We start from the raw sequence: 21120 nt of genomic DNA on the forward strand, positions 1-21120 counted from the left end.
TACATGCAGAATCAGAGGTATGGAGACACACACACACACACGCACACACACAAACAGATATACAGTACCAGATGCTGAAGACATCAAAAATATGAAAATGCTAATCATGGAATTATAATTTGTCAATATAGCCACTGCTTGCCTTGATGATGGCTTTGGACACTGTTGGCCATATCTTAACCAGCTTCATGAGGAAGTCAAGATGAACAGTTTTCAATTAACATATGTAATTAGGCAATTGTTGATTGGTAGACTTTATTGCTGTTGTGTGTGGTGGTAGAATTATTATACAGCAAATAGCCTTATTTGACTACTGTGGTTATTCCTCTTATGGCTAGAATTGCCTAACTAATTAAATGAAAAATAATAGTCCATCATTACTTCACAATTTGAAGGTCAGTAAATCTGGAGAATTTCAAGAACTTTTAAAGTTTCAAGTACACTCATAAAACCCTTCAAAAGCTATGATGAAAGTAGCTCTTGTGAGGACCACCTTAGGAAAGAAAGACCAAGAATTACCACTGTTGTGTAGATAAGTTCCAGTTACCCACAACATCCCAGAGCTCAAGTAACAGATGTCTCAATGACAGCTCTTTGGATGAGACTGGATGAACCAGGCCTTCATTGCATCATCAGATTGCTGTAAAGAAGCCGCTACTAGGTAGTCCAATAAGAAGAGAATTTCGTGGATGAAGAAACATAAGGACTGGACATTAGACCAGTGGGAATTGGTATTTTGGTCTGACAGGACCAAATTTGTAACCATTTGTTTGTGAGATACAGAGTTGATGTGAGGATGGTATGTGTGTGATTTCTACCTTGGAGCATGGAAGGTGAAGGTGTGATGGTGTGGGAGTGCTTTGCTGGAGACACTGTTTGATTTATTCAGAATGCAAGACACACTAAGGTAACACGGATAGCATAAACTTCTAGGGTCACAAACCATCGTATCTGGTTTGATCTTAGTGGGATTTGTTTTTCAACAGGACAATGACCCAAAACACAGCTCTGGCTTGTATAATGGTTGTTTGACCAAGTAGTAGAAAGATGGCATGCTGCATAAGATGGACTGACCTCCACAGACACCCATGGCCTAAACACAGTTGAGATGATGTTTGATCACTTGGACTATAAAGTAAATGAAAAGCAGCCAGCAATTGCTCAGTATATCTGGAACTCCTTCAAGACTGTTGGAAAAGAATTGTAGGTGTCAACCTTGAGATGCAGGTTGAGAGAATGCCAAGTGTGTGCAAAGTGAAAGGTGGCTACTTTGAATAATCTAAAATTTTAAACATACTTTGCTTTTTGTACTTATGGCATAAATTCATACTGTAATTCAACTGTAATCTACAATGTAGAAAATGACAAATTAAGAAAATATCCACTGAATCAGAAGGTGTGTTTACAATTTTGAGTTGTAGGCCTACTATATATACAGAGGTGTCTTTGTCGGTGTGATTTTTACTTTTTTCATTTTGTCTTTGTCTCACAGATGGCCAGCTCAGACATGTAAAAACAGGAGAGCCCTTTGTGTTCAATGCCAGAGAGGATCTCCACCGCTGGAACCAGAAACGCTATGAAGCCCTTGGAGAGGTGACACACTCATTTTTCTGCTGGCATACATGACAGTATGTTTTTTGTTAACAACATTACAAGATGTTTCAATTGTTGTTTTTATATTTTTTTGGAGAGCAAAGAGACATGTCACATATTTTATCACACGTGGAACCTGGATTGTTTTGCTATTTATATATACTGTAGATCCGCCATATGAAATTTTTTTTTCAGCGAAAGAGTTAAGTGGGTGGTGAAAAAAGAGCTTGATTGGTACTTATACAGGTTGTCAAAATTCTACATTTCTAAGGCCAACGTGAGATTGACAGACGGATCGGGGTGTTGGCAGGTGTAATGCGGTCGGTGTACCGGTCCGTTGTGGTGAAGAAGGAGCTAAGCCTGAAGGCGAAGCTCTTGATTTACCGGTCAATCTACGTTCCTAATCTTACCTTTGGTCATGAGCATTGGGTCATGACCGAAAGGACAAGATCGCGGATACAAGCGGCTGAAATGAACTTCCTCCACATGATGGCCGGGCGCTCCCTTAGAGATAGGGTGAGGAGCTCGGTCACCCGGGAGGAGCTCGGAGTAGAGCCGCTGCTCCTCCACATCGAGAGGAGTCAGTTGAGGTGGCTCGGGCATCTGTTTCGGATGCCTCCTGGGCGCCTCCCTGGGGAGGTTTTCCGGGCATGTCCCACCGGGAGGAGGCCCCGGGGAAGACCCAGGACACGCTGGAGGGACTATGTCTCCCGGCTGGCCTGGGAACGCCTCGATGTCCCCCCAGAAATGCTGGCGAAAGTGTCCAGGGAGAAGGAAGTCTGGGCATCCCTGATTAGGCTACTGCCCCCGCGACCCGGCCCCGGATAAGTGGAAGAAGATGGATGGATAGATGGATGGATTTTACATAGATTTTGCCACAGTCCAACCTCAACACCAGCTGCTGTAGTGTTAAAGGAACCAAACGATCAAAGTTCAGTTTTGACTTTTATATCATTTCTTGTTTTTGCATTCACATCTATATGTCTGCGAATGTTGTTGCTTTGTGTATGATTTATCCACTGTTACGCTATTATTAACATTTGAGGTGCTGAAATAGTACAAAAGTGTGTGAAAACTTCTTGTCTGTCATGGAATTCAGCTCTTTTTCGGACACGATATCATGTTAAATTGCCATATGCTTTACACAGCAGGGTTTCTATAAAAGGAGCTATAGAGGTCTTCCAATTTCTTCCATTATAAACTGGACTAACATTGTAACTTGTATAGCACATTAATTATTAAATCTTTTTTAACACTGGTGCTACAAAATGGCTTCACCAGTGAGTCTTCTGGTGGCCAAAGTCTGTCAGATTAGAATGAGGAATGTATCATCAATGTATCGTCAATGACAGATTTCACCCTAACCGTTTTCTTGTCAGCTTAGTTGACTTATGAATTGGAATTGTGTCAGATTTGGTATATAACTCTAGTTAAATTTCAAAACTTGAAACATGAACTGAAACATCACCTAATGCTGAGGAAGACTCGGAGTCAGTTGCAAAATCTGCAGTAGAACTGTGTAGGACTGAGACTGAGCTTGCGACTGAGAATCCCACACTTTTGTTGTGGACACATTTTTGTGAAGTTCCTTGATGGTCTTAGGAGGTTCTTTGGTCGTGCAAGTGCATCACCAGATATCCAAGCATACAGCAATGTAAAGTTCACCTTTAATTCACTACCACCACATACAATGTGTATTAAGATAATGAGACCAATGTTCTTTTGTAATCGTCTTTTTAAACTTTTTTTAAATTTTATTTTCATCCCGCAATACTGCTTTTAATTGTTGTGTGCATTCTTTGAAGTTCAAAGCAAAGTGATAGGCACGTTTGTGGGATTACCTGGGTGTTTTTATTATTTCTAATGCAGGTATACAGTAGCTCCTTCGAGAGCCAGCCTTCAGTGAAGGTTTTTCCCCCTCTTTTCATTGCCTGATCAGGCACTGTCTACCAGCATCTAATAGGCTGTAGAAACAAACATTTGGTAGCAGAAAAACAGAGCCCCTGAAAGAACACACAGACATTTAAACTAAATGAACTCAGGCATCTGTGTTGGGGGGGGGGCAAGGATTTGGAGGAAACAAATAATCAAGTAAGATGTATGCAAATTTTATTCATCCTGTGATTAAAATCCTGACAGAACTATCCTCTTTAGAGAAGAAAAAATGAAATGGTGTCGATCAGTGTTGATTCGAGCTTGTGTAATGAAAACAGTTACTGTATGAGTTGTGATACAGGAGATTAACTGGCTGAGAGGAAAGCAACACTACCTGAATAAGCTGTATTATCTGTCTTTTGTTTTTAGGCCACAGATGATTCAAGAAAATGAATACTGTACCTCTCTTATATAGTTTTGCAAGTACAAATGCATTGTTGTTGCTGGTAAGAAATATGCTCCATTATAAATAGACACAAATACTGAACGCTATGTCTTTGGTTGTAAAAGTAGGTTATGCTGCTTAGTCAGCCTCTCTATCTCAGCCTCAGCTGTTCAAGGCGTACATGTATGATTATTACTGTGTGTCTGTCTGCTCGACACATGTAGATGTGTTTGTGCATGAATCCTCCCTTTCTGTCTTTGTCTCTGTAGTGTTTTCTCCCGTCCCTCCTTGTCATTTCTGCATCAGGCAGGATGACAGATTTAGTCAGATTTGAGGGTAAGTATAGAATTAATCTCGGTGCGGACAGGCCTGTTATGGGCCAACCCCTTTCTACAGCATACCTCAATGCCCTCTATCAACCTGCCACCTGAGACTGTTTGAGAACTGGTCACAATGAGAGCTGTGAGAGATGGCACAAGGACAAAGGTGCATGAGTTTGCCCCTGGCAGAGTGAATCGAATGGCAGCATCATTGCCCCTAATGTTCAATTGCAATCCTTTCGCTCCCTTTCCTTCACTTCTTTCATCATCAGTGTCTTTATTTCTTCACCATTCTGTATTTTATGTGGACGACTGTGTGTGTGTGTGTGTGTGTGTGTGTGTGTGTGTGTGTGTGTGTGTGTGTGTGTGTGTGTGTGTGTGTGTGTGTGTGTACATCTTTCTATGGTTGTGTGGGCGTTTTACTTTAGATGTGATTCTTGAGTGGACATTTTGGGCTTGTGAGGACATTTGGACTGGTCCTTACAACTTCAAATTCAATTTCAATTCAATTCCATTTATTTGTAAAGTGCCAAATCACAATACAATCATCTCAAGGCAAATGTTTTCTGAGAGTTGAGCCTTGGTGTTAGAACTAGGTTTAGGTTAAGTTGAGGTTAGGATAAGGCTTAACGTTAGGCATTTAGGTTCCCGTAAGGGTCTAGGAAATGTATTATGTCATTGAGAGTCCTCACAACTATAGTTAGACATGGCTGTTTGTGTGTGTGCCCGTGTGTGTGTGCATTCACACCAGTGGGCTGTGGGGTGGCAGCTGTATTGTCAGACACATCACAGCACCAGATGTCCAATTTGAACTTCAGCCTTGTCTGAATGGAGGGACAGTTAGAGCGAAGGAAGACGAGGATGTTGGTGTGATGGCCTCCAAGCAAAAGAAACACAATGGTACAAAATTTGGGTTGAGCACAAAAGCAGTGATTCATTTTATACAACAAAAGTTTTATGTATAAAAAATATTTCTAAATGTTTGTTTGGGCTATGCTGTGGAGAGATTTTCACATGCTATTATATATAAAATCTATTAACCATAACTAGCATATGCTAATTTGTATCCTTGTTATGGCCAGGAGTCATCAAAGGAAACGGACATAGAATAATGTAAATATGAAAATGATGTAAAGGATACTGCACCCAGTAGAGAGAGAGAAAGGAGAAGGCTGAACTGGCACAGTATGAGTGTAGTAGGCACATACATAAAGATGAAACCCCATGTTTGATTGCATACATCAAACAAAGGCATAAATTGGCTAAATACTGTATATCAAGCTTACAGCTGCTCGCTTATAGTTGGAGAAATGTGAGAAATCACTGAAAACATGCACAAGGTAGGTTTATAAAAATGAAATGATTAATAAAACAGGATAAATACTAGTTTAATAAATTACAGGAACTGTTTGAATGTGCTTATGTCAGTGCGAACACAGAGTAGGTTAGTGATTTTCCTCATTGTAAGAACCTTCAAATGTCACCTGATTGTTAGCTATTTGAAGTAAATTTTTTTCACAGGACTGAGGCATCCAGCTATTTTTCCTTTTTACCAAGAGTGAGTCTGCTTGCTGATGCCCTTTTTGTCTCTGTAGTCTGACGGTATGGTAATAACATAGAAAAGAGTATCTATGATGGTCTGTTGTTGAGGGAGAAAGACGTGTACAACTGAAATATGCTTTTTATCTTCTGAATGCACTATAAAACGTTTAGGCACCGGCTCGTTGGATCTCTTTGTTATTCCCGTTAATGCCAGTTTATAAATGGTGGTATTGTTTAATGGATTCTTTGTTGTGCTCTTTTCTTGCTATTCTGTCCTGTTTTGTCATATTCAGACTAAAACATTACACAAACCAAGACTGCTGGTGTTGTGATATTTTCTGTTTTTGGCTCTGAATGTTCTCATAATGGCTATATTATTGTGCACGCTCTCTGTGTGGTGTTACCCAGTGTAGCAGGGTCACCTCAGCCTGTGTAGGTGTCAGTTGTAGTCTAATTCCTGTGATTCGGTGATGAATCTCTCTGATAGAAGACAAGCATAGGGTCTGGCCCAGATGGAGCTCTATTAAGCTGTTAATAAATGAGGATTCTTCTCTGCTCTGCCTGCATCTGTGGAATCGAAGGCACTCACAAATTTGTAAACACACACACACATACACACACACACACACACACACACACACACACAGTCAGAATATTATAATGAAGTAAAGCTAGCCAGATGGCTGAATTAGAAAGCTGTCTCTCTCTCCCCTTTTCTCTCTGTCTCTTCATCTCTCGCTCTGTCTGTCTCCTTCACTATCTTACACTGTCTCTCTGTTATCTTTTTTCTCTTCCGGTCTCTCTCTCTTTCCACCTTGTTGATGCTGGTTGTTGTCATAGTGTTAACCAGCTGGCCAAGGTGTAAGACCCTGATACAAGTGCCCTTGAGCAAAACACTGAGGAAAATGGGGAAAAAATTCTTGCTAACATTATATTAGATTATATTATATTATTTTGGGGTACTTGTTATATGTCTGCCATGTGCATAAATTACAATATCATCTGCATATGTTTAGTCTCAGGACAATTAAATGTGAAATCTAACCTTACCTACTGACTGCATGTTTCTATGTGTCTACTGAAGCAGATGATCAGAATTTTAGAGTACTGACTTGTTTTTTGAAGTCATAGTATATCAAGACATATTACAGTTGAAACACTTTCTAAGAGTATTAAACAACACATTTTACAAACATACATTTATTTCATTAGATGTGAGGTTTTAGATGTGTTTCTCTAGTAGCAGAATTCTAGTTGGCATTTGAGTCCTTATAAATAATAATAAAAATTAACCTACAGTAGTTGGATCACATTTTTTAGTAGTAGTGGTAGTGTTCTGAATAAGTAACAAAGCTCATGGTGCAGCCATGGAGTGCTGTGCCACACGTACAGTGGGAACTTTGAAAAGAGTTCCTGCTTACTGTACTTAAAGCACCAGGAGGCCCGTACCAGTCGTGGACCATTTTGTTGGGGAGCTAATAGGAACTCTCTTAAGAGGCAATATAAATGACAGCTGTCTGCCCTGATTCACTGACTGCCATCATGTCTCCATTCCCAAAACACATGAACACTGCTGCTGCAGCTTCTGCTGAGAGCAGGGAGGAGGAAGCAGACACAGTCAGACAAAAAATGGTTGCAGGGAGTGGGTGAGGTGGATTAGAGTTGATGAAAGAGAAGGGAATTGGACAGGGGATGGGGGTGTAGGGAGGTGTTAGAGAAAATACAGGAGGGCTGGTAGTTATGCTGGCATCTGTCGTTACTGCCGGCACCCACGGTGGCATACAGTACTTTGCTTTGAATTAGCCCTCTGCTGGCTTTTCAGTTAGCACCTGAGGAAGTCATTACGATGCCATTAGAATGTGTGGTGCAGGGAGGACAGAGAGGGAGTGAGTGAGAGGGATATCTATGTTAACTGTAAACAGTCTGTATGAGAACTTTTTCTTCCCTTGGAGAGGCCTCTCTCCTCTGACAGAAGAATGACAGAGACCACATGGGAATTACACCACTCTCTCTTTTTGTTTCCCATGTGGACTGACAGATCACACATTCACAACAATAGGCCCTATTTTAATACGACTTTCTGTTGGTACACAGGACTAACTTAAAATAAACAACCTTTCTATTGCTTCATGCTCTCTCGGTTTTGCAGCGTGTCTTTTTCAGAGTATGCTTTGCTGTTTTTGCCGCTGTTGTTGTGTTGCATTGTTCGGGGGATTTTCTTCTTTCTTCTTTTCTTCCTCTTCTCTATTCTCTGGAGAAGGAATGCTTTCCTGGGTGCAGTCAGTGATATGGCATAGAGCAGCTCTTTCACTTTCATTATATAAACAGCTTTGATGCCTCTTCTTGCTCTCTGGTTTCTATGGCTAAGTGGCTTTTGGAGAGGACTCTGGACTAGAGAGACAAGAGGTGTGTGCGTCTGTACATGAGTTTCTTTGTGTGTGTGTCTGTCTGTGTATGGTATGTGCTGCTGTCTTGAGTGTAATTGTTCACATCCCTGACACTAACATAAATTATTTGATGAACTATTGTGGCTACATAGACGCCGAAAAATGACTGACATCTCTGTAACTATGAATTCTAACTACTGTCAGATTTTGTTTTTCTTTTTTTATATTTTATTTCTATTTATAAATTGATGGCATGTTTCCTTATAAATGGCATTCAGTTGGAGCCTTGAGCCAGATGTATACTTTTGCATCATTGCACTTATGCGCTATCGTCAGGAGACGGTCACATGGTTGTTTACATAATTACATACTTGTGCAAATGTCATTTGAATTCGCCTTCTGATTCCCAACAAGAAGTCAGATCAACACATTTGGCATGCAGGATGTGCAACTATTCAGACGCGTAGGTGAGATTTAGGAGAAGAGCGCATCCACCTTGTGCGACCCTCAGTGACCTGTGCTTACTCATAAACCCCTTAGCTGCATAGGTACCCTGCGCATAGCTATGGAGAAGTATAAATGAACCATCAAATGTATCTCTATGATACTCACAGCAACCCTCATAAACATGTGGTAATGTTTCATGATCATCTCTGAGTTGGTTTCCGATCATTGCTTTCTCTTCCTCCTCTGTAATTACCTCAGTTTTTCCCATTGCCCTTGACTGTCTGAACCTTTATCCTCCTTACCTCTTTGTTATCATTCTGTGATCCATATTCTTTCTCTTCATATTTTTCTTACTCTTCATCTTCTTGTCTTTCCTACCTATGCATCTTTTCTTTCAGTCCTGGTTTTCCAGCTTTGTATGTGCACAAGAAGGATCATCTTATCACCTCAGGTGCGGTCAGCCAAACCAAAATGATTGTTGTAATCAGTGGGAGAACACAGATGCACACAGCACACACACGCACACACACACACACACACACACACACACACACACACACACACACACACACACACACACACACACACCAGGAACTCGTGCAGACGTAATGTGGGAGGTCTTTTTTTCTGTCTGTAGTGAGGAGTTTAAAAACATATTGCCTTGCAGCCACAATGGTCTTCATTAAGACCTTGGCTTGGTGTGTTAGTGAGAGTGATGAATAGATTGTTATGGGAATGACCTGAGGTTTGAAGGGAGCTGATGTCACAGGCCACCCACTTAAAGGCTCTTATCAATGCTACATACTGTATTGTTCTCTCTCTCCCTCTTCCATCACTCCTCTCAGCTGTTCACCACAGTGGGAGCTGGCACGGGACTCTGGCTCCTGGGGATTACTTCTCCATCTCTCCCTTCTTGTTTTCCTTCTTTCCTCCCACTGAGCCACCCTCTAAGTCCCTTCCTTCCTCCCTGATCCCACTCTTGTTGCTTCATCACCACAGTGCTTCCTCTACACAAACAAACCACAGACAGAGTGGTGACCTCAGCCACAGAGTGTCTATTTCAGACTCTCCCATGATCGCTCTCATGGCCATGTAGACAGCTTGCTGTAGTTTGAGGACACATCGTCATCCAACTGTCTTCTAAGACAACTGAAACACCACTTTCATACTTTTCTTTGCTCTTATTTAACTGTGCAGTCTGACTTTGTGTTTGTACTGTCCACAAAATAGTACAAATGTTTGTAAACTGTCCCTATTTGCCATTGCTCTGTGTGCGCCTGTCTCTGTAGGGGGAAAATATGTCTGGAGATGAAATTTTGATGAAACATTGGCAGTCACTTAGAGATAACATTGCACCCTTATGAATGGTATTGCATATATTTTAGTGATAAGGGCATTGTAAGCATGTTTATAGTCATGATACCTATTGACTTGAATTGATAGAGGCTAATTTTATTTCTATCTCATCTCTTTTTGTTTCCCCTCCCATCTCTTCTCCTGGTGTATCTTAATATTATTTCTCAAATCCACTCCTCCTGCTTTTCCTATCGTCCGATGCCGACAGTGCAGGCACTCAGCGTTGCTTCCTGCAGGCGTTTCATTAAAGCACTAATAACACATTGGTAATTAGGTGACAAAGAGGCTTTTCTTATTGTACTCATCAGCTGCTGAGACATAGTCCTCAGAGGCCCACACAGAAGGAGGTTGGCTCTATGTGTGCATCAGAACATGTTTGCTAGTTTTTGAGTTGTTTGCCTCTGCTCTGAGTCTGCTCCAAGTTGTTTCATTAAAATGTTCTCACCACAACCTTTTTTAAACTTTCGTTGGATCTGGATCTTGTTTGTTGGAAAGGTCAACTGGCTGCACTGTACATTATCAAGTAAAGCATACAGATAACTACACAGCTGTATATACAAGCTTGGATAACAGGTTGTTATATATGATCCACAGTATCCTTTTATGAGGAGGAATGTGTTTATACAGAGAAACTCTGGCATTCTTTTCACTTTTTCTATCTTTTCTTGTTCCTCATCAGTCTCTCCTTATTCTATATCAGATGGTTCTCGAGCCACCTGAGGCACTGAACAAATAATGTTGTGCAAATGAAATTTCCTGTGAGGATTATTGATGTCATTAAACAGTAGCATACTGAAGCCAGGAATCATTTTAGTCTTCATCAGACTGGCTGACATTTTAGTGAATTAGCTGTTGGAGGTTTGGTGAGCTATGGTGAGGTGGGCTTGTTTTAGTACCTCTGGCCCCACCCCCCCTTTAAAGGGTCAAATGGTAGAATTGATCATCTCATTTGGTTCGTCTGCTGAACTGTGATTGGCTGCCATAAGGCTAATATGCGTCTGGTGTGTAATGCAATTCTTTCATGTTGTTCTTTAAGCAGTAAATCAAGTTAGTGTTGAGTTTCTTATAGCTGTAAAAGAGCATTGTAATATTGCAATTATCATGAGAATTCATATTTGACCTTTTTGCTGTCCCTTTTTTTTTCTGTGTGAAAAATTATCCCTGTGGAGAATCAACTGCGATCTTTACATTTTGAAAACAGAAATATTGAAGTGTTTTGGACCATGTAATTTAGGGATATCCATAATTTCATTGTCCTGTGGTTGACATTTGAGAGCTAAAGAAAATGTTTTGTTTTGCCAGTGCCAACAATTTCAAAAGCTAAGCAGACCCATCTGTGTTTTCACATATTGATACTAAGTCATTACATTCTGCACTAGTCATATAAGCAGCAAGTGTGGACATTTTCTCACTTCTCTAAGGAACTAGTATTGTGTTAGTCTAGCTTTCTGGCTTGTTTATGTTTTTGTCTCTTGGCTGTATTACTTCATCTCTGGTAAACATACTGTATTGTTTACAATATCCAGTTCTCATGCTTGTCATACTGTCTAATAAATAAAATTTTACTTTTGATTAGCTCCAAAAACATGTCCTTTCATTTTTGCAGTTTGTTGTATATTGATATTGATATTGTCAAAATAAAATATGTTAAGAGCTTAAAAGTTACAAACACTGATTTTTGTGCTGTTTTAAAAATCCATCCCTGTTGCATTGCATGTGTTAATTTCTATTGATCTTTTATTATTAAATCTCCATGTAGTTTCCCCTCTTTCCCCACATTAATGATATCTGAGTGTTATCTGCAACTCTGCTGTGAGATATGATAGGTACTTGTTGAACTTTGTGTGTGCTTGGGGTGAGTCAGTTGGTTAGTCTTTGACTAGAGATCATGACATGGTTTCTAGGTGGTGGTTTTCTGATTTAGTAAGGCGGATGTTTCAAGAGTTACTGTAACATTAGATTTTACAGTAGAGCAGGAGAGCTTTCTCTGTGGTCTATCTGTCTGTCACTGTATTGTTGTGATATGTACCGTATATGAAGTTTGTCATTGTACATGTTTGGGGAAACATCCACACTGCACAGAAATGACTCCAACAAAACTTCCTGCCAGTGGTGGTCTGTTTGTCCTCCGTTAACTCCTCTGACATTCTTTCACAACTGATCAAAATCCATATTTGTTCCACTAAGTGCATTTCTCCGTTCTCAGCTGAGCAGGACATATGGAGAAGAAAAGAAAGAAAGAAAAAGGGAAAATTGAAAAGAAAGTCGTTAATGTCACTGAACCATGAAAGGCTTGGCCTGGGGTTGGGATGACTCGGTATACAAGGTTCTTTAGTGCTGTGGCTGCAGGGATAAACATAACTTACATCAGCCCTTTCCTTGTACAGGAGATTTCCTCTGCTGGCACTTACAGCACTAAACACTCTCACCGCACTCTGATTCTCACACACATATACACACACACACTGTACGATCCAGACCCTTTCAAGTAGCTCAAATATATATATATATATATATATATATATGTTTGCAAACATGACACTGGTTCTGATTCCTTTGTTCACACATACACACAGTTAAGTCTGCTTTTATTGGATGGCTATGTATAAATAGTAATATGAAAATATTAATTGCATTAGACTGCATTATCAGTGTAATGTCTGACTGTGCTTATGTGCTGTGTCCCTTTATTCTCCAGATCATCACTCAGTATGTTTATGACCTGTTGGAGAAAAAGTACAACATGACAAAAGAAACCCTGCCAGTAAGTACCATGAGAGAAAAGAGACATTTTCCTCTTCCATTTATGCCCTTGAAGATTAAAGTGAGTATTAAATATGAAAATTGACATAAATGCTTTGGCTTCAGAGTGAGATTATGGTATTGAGTGTCCTGTTTTAAAAAAAAAAAAATTGAAGAAAAGGGGATTGTGAGGAGTCAGCTCTCTCCATTTCTCTATCATTTTTGTCTTTTTCTTTCTGTCTCATTCAGTTTCTCTCATACTCCCTCCCTTTCTATTGCCCCCGCCCCTTCCCACATCCTTTGTGCAAAAGTGTCTCCTCAACAAATTAACTGTATTGTGACGTGTCATTTCAAAGGCGCAGAGGCACAGCATGCTGATGCTTAATCTGTTTTGCATTCATTTTCACTTTCTACTCTACCATCATGGAGTTATTCTTTGCCCGGCTCATCCAGGCTCAGAGCACATTCTTGATCCCTTTTATTTGTTGTTGGAAGCATGTTTGTCTCTTTTTGCCCCCCTTTATCCCTCCAGCCCTGCACTTTTTCTGTTTATAGATGTTGTGATCATTTTTCAGGCTGCGTTTATAGGGATGTTAGGCAGGGCTGGTGTTTAGAAGCATCGCAGAGTTAGCTCTAGCGCTAACAGTGTCCATAAATCACCTAGCCAGGGAGTCAGCTCCTTTCATTAGCCCCCATACACTTTTACTAGTTTATCTGCCTGGCCTATTTATCTCATTATTCCTCTGGAAAATTGCTCTGTTCTGCTTTTCTGCTGCCTACCCGCCAGCGTGTATATGGTGTGTGTGTGTGTGTATTCGTGTGTTAGTGGTGGGTCTGTCCACCTGCGTGGCATTGAACTTGTGACCGCAGATTTTAAGAAGATTAACCACAGCCAAGTATAGGGAGAGGGAATGAGGGAGCACAAGAGAATAAAGGGTAAGATTTTCTCCCCCACTCGGCTCTCTTTGTCTGCTTGGATTAAGTTCTCGCAGCTGCCACCCATGGCTTTTATGGACAGTGTTTGTCTCCTTAGAGATTCTTCCAGGCATACTTAGGAGGGATGTAAAGAAGCGTTGGCTGTGGATGGAACACGTGCACACACACACACTCAGTCACTCACTCACTTAGCCTCTCTCCTTGTCTGTATTACTTTATGCTTCCATTTTAAACACACAAAGGCTGTTTTTTAATCATGATTATTGATAATTAGTGTACTGATGTAAATGAAAATTTTTTTTTTATTCCAAAGGCCATAGAATAGAAGAGTGATTCTCTTTAAACTCATGCATGTTAAATAAGTTTCCTGACCTTTCTTTCGTGAACGCTATCATATTGTTACTTGAAACAACAGAAATCAAAGCTCTAATTATAAACTTAAAATCTGATCTTTTGCATTTGCTCCTGTTGCATGGAGACAGCAAAGATTTGATTCTATTGATGTAAAAGTTTATGAAATCATATTTAAAACATGTTTCCAAAATAAATCATCATGATTGGGGAAATATACAACACCAAATAAGAGATTTTTGTGGGGATGACATCAATACATTAGTGACACAAAATGACCTGTGTTTTTTCTGAATGTTTAGGTGGATGCTACAGGTGATGAACCCACCAGTTTTATCTACTTGAGCCCAGATGCCTTGTCCAACCCATCCAAGCTGCTGGTGCTGATCCAAGGCAGTGGTGTGGTTCGGGCCGGTCAGTGGGCCCGTAGACTAATCATCAACCAGGACCTGGACTCAGGGACACAGATACCCTTCATCACCAAAGCCATGGAGGTAGGGGCACAATAAAAGCAACAAAAGAATTTCAAGCTGATCTTTTAGATGTTAAACTGACTTTCTGGTCTAAAAAGGAAGCTTGGGTTGAGTACACTGGGGGCACTGCAAGTAAGATGTTAGAAGAGGATGTTTTGTGCCATAAATTGAAATACTTTTTTGAAAACATATTCTCATTTTTTTATTTTTGCATTTTTATAAACTGTGACACAATCTGGTAGGTTTTGAGGATCTTGGAGTGACAAAATGCTTACTACATAGAGATACCTCCACAACTGCAGTGGTTAGCCTAATGGGATATTTGTGTGACATGAAGGGCAGGCCTGACTATTTAGGAATGTGGCAACGGTTGTAATACAGTCAGAATCATAGTGTTGGGGTATTTTGTTTTCATGTATCTAAAGGAGATTTGTATGTGATTACAAGTACAGTAATTTGTTGTTGTGGGTTTGTGTACCTTAGATTCTGGTTGTACTGCACTGAATCAATTCAGTTTGAATTCATTGTACAATTTACACAAATGTGGAGTGGAAAGGAGACTTTGTGGTCATATCAGAAATTATACGATGCTGAATGATTTCAGCACCCAGTAGCACCATATAATCACAGAAGCAAATAATAACAAGCAGGCATTCATTCACAGGTGCAAACATAGACTTTATTACTTCACTGTGCAGTTCCCAACACACAGTTGTGACTTATCATTGTCCTCTTAGTGAAATGAAGCATGTTCCTCAACATGATAATTATTATAGAAGAAAACATTTATGCATTATTATGATGCACTTTCTCTATATAGTCCTGTGTTCATTGCTGACTGAGCTGTGAGAGAGGAGATAATGTAATGTAAAATAGAGATTAGTTTTTTTCCCTGCCGTATGATAACACATGAGTATACATCTGTATGTCAGCTAGCAAAAGGTGGCTCTGCTTGTCTTATTATTTTCATCTCCCTCTCTGTGCTCATTTGTCAGCATGGCCACAACTACCTGTGTAATTTCATTGGCCCGCTGTTCAAATTGACTTAGGGGAGATCCTGCTCTCCCTCTCCCCCTTGTTCCTTCATTTGGTCCATGTGAATACCGTAAAGACTTTCACTGCTGTGTAAAGCCCTAGCCTGCTGAGTACAACGACAGGAAATGTTTGGAGTGTGCACATGTGTCCCTGTGCGTGCTGAAGGATGATAGTGATTCAGGTACTCCAAAACTGTCTTTTACAGTTACCCTGGATAGTATTGCAGTGTGAGTAGGCAGAATTGTGTTGCAGAGACTCAAAGTGACAGCCTAGATATAGAGAACATGGTGCGTGCAGTGTAAGTGTTGCTCATTCATCATAGTAAACAAGAAATTGTGTTCTTACACTCTGACAAATCATCATCCAGGCATTTACCTCGCACAGGCCTTGTACTGTGTGTGTACTGGAAAGACAGGCACACACATTTACAGTCAATTCAGGCTGTCTGCATCTATTATGTGCATGTTGGTGGTTTATTATGTCATACCATGAAATTTGTGGGAGTGTCTTTGAAAGGCTTGTGCAGGAGTTATAGCTACTATATTATCTGAGAAGAGGCAGTTTTTGCTGGGTTTTTTTTTGTCTAGTATAATATCAATAGACTTTAAAGATTAGTTATCCTTTAACAATGAAAACTGAAATATTAAGCCAGCCTTTGTTTAATAATATGGCTACTGTCTATACATCTTATCTGGTTTATTTGTATTCTTATAAATGCCACTAATTCAACACTGGCAGAAACAGCCCAATATAGTTTTTAAAAATACTGCCTCCCACCTGTAATATAGCACAAAGACAAACGTGTATAGGGGCATGGCAGTAGTTATACATTACTTTAAATGTGTGTCTCACTGGTTAGCCTAGTGGCTGTTATATTTATTGTCCTCATGTGAAGAGTGATGCAACAAAAATCATGATGAGTCCCGGTAGACTGAGTCCTGAACATCGATGTCATTATTTTAAAATAAGTTAATTGAAGATTTTAATAATATAAAACTAGCCACATATTTACTATGAGGCATGAATGTCTGATATGTAAGTAAAAAGCAGTAAAATAGCATAAAAAAGCACTCACCTACAAATGCTTGTTATTGCTACGTTTGTGGCTAGCCATCAAGTTCTCCACTTACTCTGATAACCCACAGCTGATTATGATTCAGAGTTTATACTAACTTTTCCAAAGCCTAATAATCAGGAAATTACTAAATGAGGAAGCGGTTTATGAACAGCTTGTAGCAGTAAGTATACTATTCCATGAAGTAACTGGGAATAGTGATATACAGTCAGTGTGTTATCTAAAAGTGGAGTTCTTCTGAAAGCAAACTGTCTTTAATACAATCCTCTTAAAGGTCCAGTCTAAAAACCTGCTCTGTCCAATAGCAGCTCTAGTACCATAAAAAGACCCATATTTTACATTTAGAAAATTGTGTAAGTGCAGTATCGAGCCAAATGTTGATATTTGGAGTATTTTTAGATTAGGCTTCATTTTCCAAAAATCTTTTGTAGAAAAAAATCATCTGCCTCAAGTGCAGCTCATGTGAAGTTACTCATGGGAAGTTGATTGGAAATTCAAAGCCTGCAGCGAAGGGTCAACTGGAGTGCAATCAGAAAACTATGGGGGAAGCTTGTGGCTTTGCAAAACACACACATACACACACAGAGGCACAACAGTTAATTTGAGTCTGTATAACTCTTGTGTGTGTGCATGCATTGCAAGCCTGCGGTGTGCATAGGCTTGCACCTGCGTTAAAGCACCACTCTGCAATACTTAGCCATGTTCCTTGGAAGCTGGAGTCAGCCTTTCCTCTCTTCCGGTGGGATCACCACTGCCAATCAGGGGATTGTGGGAAAAATAGCTGATTGCACTAGTTAATCAGTCCCTCGACACAACACACATGAACACACAAAAACAATCAAGTTCTAGGGTGAATCTCGGGGCAGACTGTCACTTACACCACTTATACCCTATCGTCTGTTTCAGCCATCCATACCCACCATGCTCATGTATATAGATAGATCTAACACTGTCCCTGTCATACCAGTAAATGATGATGACACATTAATAAGCTGGTAAAATGTAAAGCTAAGTCGAGAATATGTACACATAGATACGTATATACAGAGAAAATATACAGACAGACACCTATACCAGTGCATCACAGGGGGCAGAGAATATGCTTGTGTCATTTGGTGCAGTGCGTATAGTAACATGCATGCTGTCTTTATGTTCTTGTGTGTGTGCATGGATGTAGCGCTATTCCCATAGCCCAGAGGTAAAATGACAGGTGAGAGGAGTTTGCTCCAGCAACTACGAGATATTGGGGAGAAGAGTTGGAAAGGAGGAATCGGAGATGGGAAGCTTTGTGGGGTGGTGGGGGTGTTGGTAGAGGACAGAAGGGGAAAGAAGTAAAGGGGTACAGAAAGGATTGAAGCAGGAAGAGAGAAATGAGAGGAGGACGAGGGAGTGACTGCAAATGGGGTGGGACTGACGGAGGAGAGATGTGAGTATAGAGAGAGAGGGAGTAGGCAGAAGACAGGCGTCTGACAGCTCCACTACTGGGAGAGGGCCTCTTAATGACAGCTTATTCCTTCATGATTTCAATTCCTGACAGTCGACAGGTCTGCTTGTTGCATTATGGCAGCTGTATCATTACCTTCTGGCCCTGTCACAGCTCTGCATCCTGAGACTGAGATGGTGGCAGTGGAGGGTGGGTGCCATGGGGTTTTGAGGGGATAGGAGAGAGAGTGTAGATTGTGAGGTTACAGTTGCAAAAACTGAGTAAGGAAGGAATATTGAAAGGATGGTTAGAGTAGCTCTGGGAGTTAGGAATAGGATTTTCAGCTTGTATAAGTTTGTGTCCAAATTGAAAGAAAATCCAGGTTGGTGCTGTTGTAAGGCCTTAATACCCCTGTATCATTTATCTGGCCATGACACACAGCTAAGAATCAAAAAAGGCACATTTTCTGTCCTTTTTCCTTTACATAACTTAACTTGAATTCCATTAACTTCTCCTGCACTCATCATCTTTTGGTTTTGCCGACATGGTTAGTCATTGGCTACTAAAATGCTTTGTATTCATCGTCATTTTAATTTAACAAATTCTTTACTGGCTTAGATGGTGGCACATTTTTTTCTCAGATGGGCAGTACTCTTCAGGTTGATTAAATTTTTGCTAATACAAAGCATATCTACATGCACTGTAATGCCACCCCTCCTTCTCACCCCCTTTGCTCCATCTTGCTCTCCCTCTCTCGATAGTGAGTTAGGCTCGACACTGGAGACCCACTGGAAAGAAAGGGGGTGTGGTGTTTTCAAAAGTGTGTCAAAAGCCTAGGGGTTTGTATCTGCCCAGAATTTCAATGGAAGGCTGAAAGGGGGCAGCGAGGCAGACAAACTGAAACACAGAAATCCTCTTTTAATTTCTGTCATGCTGCCACCCCCCTCCTTTTTTGTAGCTGGATGATGTCTTCTTCAACATCGTCTTCACAGTCTGGCATCTTCCTAGGTTATGTCATTGCCCTGTGTGCTGTGAGGATGTCTCTCTCTCTCTCTCTCTCTCTCTCTCTCTCTCTCTCTCTCTCTCTCTCTGTGTCTCTCTGTCTCTCCAATCACTATTCTTCCTCCTCCTCCTTTATCATTAGTTCCTCTAATTCCCCCTGAGGTTTGAGTTAACCTGTGTGTGTGTCTGTGTATGTTTATAGGCAAGTGATAACATTGTATACAGTGTGTGTATAGCCTATTTTGGGGCATCAGGTGGCTACAGAAGCCAGGCAAGTATCTACCCAGCTATCCAGGTTTAGCCAGAGGACAGTTTGTATGTGTACGTGTGTGTGTGTGTGTGCGTGTGTGTGTGTGTGTGTGTGTGTGTGTGTGTGTGTGTGTGCGTGTGTGTGTGTGTGTGTGTGTGTGCGTGCGTGCGTGCGTGTGTGTTCCCAAAGACACTATTCCTTGCCATGGCCTTGTAATAGTAGCCCTGTAAGCAACACACACAGGCATATACACACCTCCAGGTGTGAAGGTCCCAGCACATCCTGCAGCTCAGATCAATGCACTTGACACCTTCAAAGTCAGGTGTGGGGCCTGGACTTGCTCTGGGGTTAAACCTCTTTTAAATAGCCTCCCGCGGGAAGGCAGCTGTCAATAACCCACCATAATTACCGGGGCCAAGTCCGCCAAGGGCTCGGCTGCACGGGCCAAATTAAAAATTGATCAGAGGGAGAGAAAACATTATTTTGTGGTGGTATTCCCTGTCCTAACAGCACTGTTGATGCCGCATGTGAAACCTCATCAATTGAGGTCCAAACTAGTTATCTAGAGACCTATTTATCTATCTATCTGCCCCCCTTCGCCAAGATGAAGAATGAAGTGTTGTCCCTGTTGTAAAAAAAGAAAAAAAGTATTTACATATTAAGTGCATGTGTACATGCAGTACGGGAAAGTCTGCATACTGTATGAGCATGCAGCTGATTGTTATGTGCTCTAGGTTATCGTAGATCATCCCCGTTCTGTGTTCTGTGTTCTGTGTTCTGTGTTCTGTGTTCTGTGTTGGTGTGAGTGTGTGCGCGCAACACCTTGTAGCAGTATATTGATTGTGGTCTCATTGAGTTTCTCTTGGCAGGGAGCCTTTATTTGTCAGTCCCAGAACGATATGAAGAAGATATGTTCATCCTCAGGCTTCCTCAAGGAAAACATACAGGCTATTGTTTCACAAGACACTGATGAATGAGAATGACAGTTTACAGTGGGTTTCAAATATTTTCTGAACACACAGTGTAGGTAAAAGGTCATATCACATGGTTGTTATTATTGTTTCTGTATATCATTGGTGTAGGACATGTTCTTCGCATTACATATTAAGCTCTATTTAAAATGAGTTTTCCTTTGGGAGGTCCTGTCATTATCGTAATTACCAGTGGCATCTGTAATTTGCATCCAGTGCAAATCTGCCAGATACATAATTCACACAAATGTGTAACAGGGTGCATGCATTATGACTTTTCAAATTTGTGCTCAGAGCAGAGATTCAAGGGAAAACACACAGCAAATTTTGTGGTGTTAATAAGTGTTGATTGGCCTCTATAAACACAGGAAGTGTTGATTTTAACACTTTCAGAGTTACACTAAATTAGGTCTTGCAGAGATGATTTTGTATAAAGTGCCCCTGGATTTACACAAATAGTATATGCAAATTGCATTATAGGGTTCCTCCTCTAAAAGCACTGACTTTAAACAAATCTTCACATCAGTTGTTCCCACATACAAATGTGGTTTATTACAGTAGTGTACATACACTCATAACAACATATTTATTTTGTGGATCTAAAATATGTACAGTATGTGCACATATATTAAAACTTACTTTATACATTACGTACATAGTTCAAAATGCTTTTGAGGTTTGTTGGTGTGTCAGCTCATGCCACCATGTTGCTTGAGGGATGGAAGGGAGGATGGAAAGAACAAGAGGATGAAAAAAATAGCGAGACACAAGAAGACTTTGATCTAATTGAGAAACATTATTTTGGAGTGTACATTTATGAACCCACGTGTGATAATTGACTTTGTTTTTTTTTCTCTTGAAATTAACAAATTATATCATCAAAAAGGCTTTGTCTCA

General features: G+C 40.5%; 1 protein-coding gene across 3 annotated transcripts in view; it reads left to right on the plus strand.

The window, feature by feature from the left end:
* Positions 1–21120, plus strand: part of arb2a (ARB2 cotranscriptional regulator A) — a 140654-nt gene that overhangs the window by 5432 nt on the left and 114102 nt on the right. For all 3 annotated transcript variants that reach the window (XM_026320916.2, XM_026320918.2, XM_026320917.2), the window contains exons 4-6: positions 1493–1593; positions 12664–12729; positions 14297–14488. In XM_026320916.2, the coding sequence (XP_026176701.1) occupies positions 1493–1593; positions 12664–12729; positions 14297–14488 (359 nt within the window). The remainder of the gene's footprint in view (positions 1–1492; positions 1594–12663; positions 12730–14296; positions 14489–21120) is intronic.

This window comes from Mastacembelus armatus, chromosome 9, assembly GCF_900324485.2.
Source record: "Mastacembelus armatus chromosome 9, fMasArm1.2, whole genome shotgun sequence".
In the NCBI taxonomy this organism is placed as follows: Eukaryota; Metazoa; Chordata; class Actinopteri; order Synbranchiformes; family Mastacembelidae; genus Mastacembelus; species Mastacembelus armatus.